The sequence below is a fragment of the Lachnellula hyalina genome, assembly GCF_007821495.1.
Source record: "Lachnellula hyalina strain CBS 185.66 chromosome Unknown contig00210, whole genome shotgun sequence".
Taxonomy (NCBI): Eukaryota; Fungi; Ascomycota; class Leotiomycetes; order Helotiales; family Lachnaceae; genus Lachnellula; species Lachnellula hyalina.
Genome location: NW_022157324.1, coordinates 35,630 through 42,467, shown reverse-complemented (window position 1 = coordinate 42,467; position 6,838 = coordinate 35,630). Strand labels below are relative to the sequence as shown.

At 49.0% G+C, this 6,838-nt stretch overlaps 1 protein-coding gene across 1 annotated transcript; it reads left to right on the top strand.

Annotated features, from left to right (window-relative positions):
- Positions 1-3,030: 3,030 nt before the first annotated feature.
- On the top strand, positions 3,031-4,303 carry LAE1_5 (Secondary metabolism regulator LAE1; the record flags this gene model as incomplete). The annotated part of the gene is made up of 6 exons (XM_031153632.1): positions 3,031-3,144; positions 3,222-3,373; positions 3,442-3,501; positions 3,553-3,696; positions 3,755-4,177; positions 4,270-4,303. 6 exons carry the CDS (start codon positions 3,031-3,033, stop codon positions 4,301-4,303), a joined length of 927 nt encoding a protein of 308 aa, XP_031001805.1.
- Positions 4,304-6,838: the final 2,535 nt, after the last annotated feature.

Sequence of the window (6,838 nt, the reverse complement as noted above, 5' to 3'; positions counted from 1 at the left end):
GTGATGGATTGATCAGCTGTTCCTAAAAAGGGGGACGGGTACGTACCTCTGACATATAGTACTGCGCACTGAACTCTCAACTACCCTTAGACTTCCTGCAACATAAGTTCCATGTCCTAAGTATGCGTATGCGTAGACATGCATCCGTGGAATTGCTGCATTATTTTATCAGATACTGATCAAGTACTTACATCGTATCAAGCAATCGCATGAATTGCGTGGGTCTGTGGGAGCAAGCCTCGGCAAGGTTGGTGATGCTTGTGCAGTCCACTATAGTACTCCGTACGTGCGGGAACCGGGCACTGGACCCTAGCCTGGCGCTCTTCCCGTCAAATCGCCGCGAACCAGACTGACGGGTTCTGCTAGAAACGCACTGGGTTGCAATGATCCAGCGCCAACCAGTCACGTTGCGTTGGCCTTGCCGGTTTCGAGAAGGCGGGTGGAAAAGACAGGGCGGATTGGGAACAGCGACTGGACTGTACAGCAGTAGTGTAGTGTTGTGCCGCAACTGCAAAAGGAGCTGAGCTTGGGATCCGAGTAGAGAGAGGGTCATTTGATGTGCTGGTGAAGACACATGTGCCCTAGACATCGTACAGTACAACACTTTATTCTGTACTGCTGGCCTGGTAGATTTATGTGATGTCGACGATCTCTTTTGTACGGAGTAACCATCCGTAGTGGTGGCTTCACTTCAAGCACCTGGCACTTATCAAATTCCCTCAGTCAGTCTCCCTAGTTCCTCTGCTGCATAGAGGCTGCCTGGCGCATCGCCATGCAATCACCGTCTCCTTTCATGTCGATACGAGTAACCCAAGGAACAGAGGGAAAATCGAACCTATCCCCGTCGATACCAGAAAATAGATCTTCTCATTTAGGGCTTACACCAACTGGACCCCCCACTCCCTACTAACAAGTCTGCACCAACATTAGCAAATCAGGGTTAGACAGACCGTCGAGCGATATAGATTCTGTGGGGCATCTGCTTGCCCATGCACTCGGTCTGCCTGCTAGGATTCCCTGTAACAGAACAAATATTCCGAAGCAATGCCTTATGTGGCAAGCAGGCTCTGCAGGGCAGTTCAGCGGCAGAGACGTCGCCGAGATGGTTTACTTCCCCTTATTTCCGTCTCATCATTTGCTGTCGCCACGGACAACCTCCTGAAAACTGCTTGATGCCTCTAGAACCCTTGCCTGTGTGCGTCTGTGTGATAATATATGAAATATTATTGGTATTGGTGAGAATTATGTGGCGCCTCGGTGTTTCCCACAAGGAACATAGTAGGGCTTGGAAAAGATCTCCACTCTTACCAACCATGGCTCCCGCCCGCACCTGCCGTACTGTACGGAGTAGTCCTCGAGGCGTTAGATATTCCCAAGCTACAGTATCCTATCTGATCGACGAATGGGTCGTGCTCGTGCTCCCATGTCAGTAGCAGCGGTCCAAGAATAAATAAAACGAGTTGCCGCCCATCTGTTAACCTCGATATTCGCAAACCATTGTCCATTTCCTTTCTACTTTTTTCCGTTCTTGGAAACTTTTCTCTCGGCCTCTGGTTCTTGAAGAGCAAATCTCTCTCTCTCTACCACCACCGTAGACTCCTTGAGTACCGCAGACAAGGACCTAGCACTGGTTTGCAATTGACATACGTTGGCTACTTCTCGATTTTCGAACGTAGTCATCCCTACCCAGAGCCAAGAATAGGCAAACAGACAATTGAAACGGCAATTTTCACGAATCATTCAATACAGACAAATTTGGGCAAGGCTAGATATTTTCACAAACGACCTGAATTCTCAGATCTACAGAGACGTCACACCATTTTTAGAGCGAGAGGCGACTTGCATCAATCCTTCTGGGCGTACAATACCGGTCAAGCAGCCATTGATATCTGGGGATATTTGAATTGACCCAAAAACCACCCACGCGACATATTCGATCTTCAGCACTCTTCTTGCGGCTCTGTACTTGGAGTTGGGATCATTTTGCGACGGAATTGAGGATAAAACTGTTCCCTGCGTTCTCTGTTGCCAGTCCATAGATTTATTCCACAACGTTCCTTCGTTCCTTCCCCTCGTCCAAACAGCACTACTTGCGCCATATCGAACGGGCACTTTCCCCCCGCGAGTCATCAAGAAATCCCTGTCGAGATTTCTTGTATCGATCCTTGCCCCTCGCCCTCGCCCCTCCACGGTCCTACACAGCGCCTGCATATCTGTGTGTCCACCAACGCACTAGGCTCACAGGAGCCCAATTATTCCCAGCATCCCAGGACCAGCCATCTTGCTGGAGTCTGCAGCAGCAATCTAGCGTCCCGCAAAGTCTAATTCATTCCCGCCGCCAGTGTATTTCAGTGCTTTAGAAAGTCCCTCGGCGCTGCTGCCAATACCATTAACCTCAGAAATCTAGCAGGCCATCTCTGGCTACTCCCGTTGTGAGGCGCTATACTACAGTACCTACATAAAACATCCTTGAACTGATAGTGGGACTGCAAGCAAGTCTGAACCCCGAAGCAAAGCGGCCAGTCCTTGACCAGCAGCGAATATACCACTGCACTTGCATGACCACACCCACTTTGCTAGCATCCGCAGTTTATTCTTCCGGTCTCTTTCTCTATCACATATCTGTTCCTGTTATTATTTGTGCCACTGCACTACAGTCGCTGAACCGCCAAACCACCAAAAGCCAAGACCCAAAGTTTTCATCCCGCGCTTGCGACAGAAGCTCTTTTTATAGACCACCGAGAATCATTAGCACTTCGACTCCCAGCGAGAGGCACGACACTTCCTGTCCCGTCTCTCGCGAGTCTCCAAAATCGTAGCCATGGCCGTTAATGGGTACGTGCTTCACTCCGGCTCCTCGACAGAAGGTTCGCAGACCATTGTGCGGGGTACCAGTGGCTCGACCTCACTTTCCACGTCAGTCGCTATCACATTTTCCCCATTCTCCAGTTGCTTAGTGATCTTAATGCGAAATCAATTTCGGCATAGCTAGAGTTCTGTATCCATGCTGACCTTGTGCCGTCCTGTAGTATGTCTCTTTCCACTCCGCCCGCTCCTGTTCCCCGAATTCCAGGGAATTATATAGAAAACGGCCGGGAATATCACGCATTTCGGAAAGGGAAATATCTATTCCCATGCGACGAGGTGAATAAAGCCTTCTAATGCTTGCCTAGACGGCAGAGCGGTGAATGTGGGATGTGCTAACTTGGGGCATTCTACAGACAGAGATGGATCGCATGGACATATATCACAAGTTTTTCTCTGTGGCAAGGCGTGAAGCATTACATTCAGCCCCTTTGACGCCGAACTTTGATGGCCCCCGGATATTAGACCTAGGGACAGGCACCGGGATATGGGCAATCGATATGTGCGAGTAAGCAAATCCCAGGCTCCACGCCCAGTAACACTGTGATGGAGAACGAATTGTTGATGGGGTTTTAGGAGCCAATACAGAAACGCAGAAGTCCAGGGCGTAGATCTAACGCAAATACAACCAGAACAGTAATATTTTATTCGGCCTCTCCGAAAGACCTTGCTGATTAAAACCTACAGGATTCCCCCAAATTTGACTTTCTTGCAAAGAGATATCGAGGGGGCATGGCACGGCATGGGTGAAGAATCGTGGGATCTGATCCATATGCGAATGCTTAATGGCTGCATTGAAAATTGGCGGGACATATATACTAAAATCTTCAGGTGAGAAGACCAGTTCCAAACCTTTGTCCGGAAGTCTAATGTTTGCTTATTTTGGCAGGCACCTGAAACCAAACTTTGGATGGGTTGAGCACGTCGAAATTGATATGCTTCCTCGCTGTGACGATGGGACACTTCCGCTAAACTCTCAGCTGGTCAACTGGACTCGCGCTATCTACGAAGCTACGGAACTGGCCTACCGTCCAATGGCCTACAACACCCAGACTCGGGCAATGCTTGAGAGCGTAGGCTTTGTAGATATCTCGGAAGAGGTAATCAAAATACCATTGAACCCTTGGCCTACAGATCCACATCTGAAGGACATTGGACGATGGTACAATTTAGGGCTCACTCAAGGACTAGAAGCCCTCTCGTTGGCACCACTAATGAGAGTCAAGAATTGGAAAAGATCAGAAGTGGACCAAATTGTCCAAGAAGTGAAGATGGAGGTTTGCTCCAAGAGAATCCACGCCTATTGCAATATGTAAGTGCTTGCTCTAATGGACTATTCTTCCTGATCTATCACGCATCTTCAGCCCTAAATCGGAAACTCCTCATGCTAATAACTTCTCACAGGCATATCTGGATCGCCCGCAAACCCGCCGCCTAAGGTTGGAACGATCCTCATTGCAGTCAAGCAAAACCTGGAGGGGATCCCCGGCATGATCGTGTTGGGCGCCCATCATTTCTGCGCATGGCGCGCAACTCCCCCCATGACGGGCAGGGTCAGTTTATCCCCTCACTGAGACCATTTCGAGGCCAAGGATTTTAGCCAGGCGAAGCTTTCAGAGCCGGCGTTAGAAGGCAAGGCAGACTGGAACCCCTCAACAAACCGCCAATCAGGGTGAGGTATGCGCGTAAATGGAGTATGCATATGTGCATATGCACCTTGTAGCGCTCAATCACTCACAAATTTCTGACTGGGATCCCTGTCTGGCGGCTGGAACGGATGATCAGCGAATGAGCCCCGAATGGCCTGCGATCAAAACGGAAGGTGGTGATGCCACTTCCCCAACACATATAATTCGCTCGGTGAGCCCAGACGCCCAACCGCTAACAACAAGCGGTCCGTACCGACCGGAAAGCCTTCTACCGCCAGCGGGCTGCAGACAACACACATCACGGCAGGGCATCCGTTATGTTGGAAACGCCTTTCGACGAAGATGGGAAGGTCGCTGTTACACGATTCAGCTCGTCTGTGGCACAATGCCTGCCTGGGCCAATGTCTGTCTCGGCAATGACCCGACCACTTGGGCATTACGAAGTGATACGCAGGCTCATTTTCCCACTGACCCGACCCACTGCCGGACTGCAGCCTAGCGTACAGGATGGTGGGGTCGTCTTGTGACGTGTCAAGGGTGGGGGGATATGAGCTGGCATACCCGACGAACAGGACGAGACAAACAATTTAAGTAAGCCAGCCACTGGAACGAACTTGCTTTTTCGACATGCGTGTCAGACTGAGAGGCTTTCATGGGACAGGGGAAGGAGAGTTCCGAGGCAGCGGTAGCGAAGGATTGGTCTGGAGCTTACTTTGTAACCATACGGAGGATCGATCGGGATCGATTCTCGGACTTAGGCCTGTTGACATGATCGACAGTTGTATAATGTTAGTCTTATTGCTTCGAACAAGGGCCTTGCTTTATTCTGACGACGACTGCTTGAGGCGGTGTGATATTCGAGAACGTGGGGTTAAAAATAGGACGAAACGAAACGAAACATGCCAGGGAGGGAACCTTCTCGAGGGGTCAAGCCTGCAACCCAGCATTTGGTTTTTGCCACAGAAACTGGGCGTATACCTTTGTAGAGGACCGCAAGACACATAATCGTACGATAAAGGGTTCCGATCCTCAACGCCTACCACACGACGAATATGCGTTGATGAGCTCTGCAGCCTCTTGGACAACGAATGAGATTTCATAGGAGGAGGAAAAATTCATACAGTACGTACGACTGACTTGCATTTGGAAAAATCAATCTACTGGATCTGGTGGATAAAGGAAGGAGCGAATCGCACATAATCACGGCCGTCTTTCAACTGCTTTTTGCTGAGCGCTTTAGCTGATGATATCCAGTGAGCGAGGCGTCCGTGGTGTAATTTACTTTAGTCTTTATGGTATGATATGATGTATGTATATATAATGTGTTCCAATACTATAATGGTTTTATTTTACTGTTAGTCTGTCAACTGAGGGATTTCTTTAGGCATTGATTGTTCATTGCTTCGATTCTCTTGCCCGAAAATCTCCTTACAAGTGAAGGGGTGATTTCTTTGCTTTAAATAACTGGTTTGCGCTGGGTGTTTAGATGTATAGTTGTTTGTGCTGGACCACGTGATTGGGTTAGATGGTGTGGATTGCCTTTTATCGAATTCAAAAGGTTAGGCCTGGCCTGTAGCTAGGTACTTGTGTTTGACATTCCATCCCATTTGTCTTTTTGGTCGTGTAATTCTGGAATTTACTTTCGTTTCTGGTTACGGTACTGTTTTGTCGATGCATTCATTGAGCGTGACTACGCAAAGGAAGGTATCTGTCACGTGCTTTCGTTTATACTTCTTCAAGATGAGAAGACGGGTATTGTAGGGATTTTTGAAAATATCTACTCGGTTGGAATAGATAGGGTAGTGAAGGATTAGATTAAACACGGTACGCTATATCAGACATCCTTTCAATCACGTGTGCATATTATACCAATGGAATTCATTCTCTTTGCAAACCACCCCCTCCGTTCCGAATCCAAGACAGGATTTCTACCCTACCTGGTAATTGTGAGTCATGTAATCTTACAATACACGCTGGCATAGGATTACAGACAAAAATCCAAAACCAGAGTATCGAAATCATCAACGGCTTCCGCACGCCCGCACACACGCACGCACGCTCATTCGTCGTTACCGAGGCATGGCATGGCATGGCATGGCACGGCACAGCATAGCTAGCTGCCGCGCTCTCCTGAACTCCAAATCCAACTCTATATGCAGTATGTAGGTTTCTGCATCGATGCATATTTGTAGGCAGAGTTCGGACTCGAGCGGGTCTTTTTCGTTTTTCTTTTGGGGGTATGTAGGGTCGGGGTGGGAGTGGGAGTGGGAGTGGGGTATTGGAAGGCAAGGGTTTGGTCTGAAGGGGGGTGAGTGTGGTGCGGA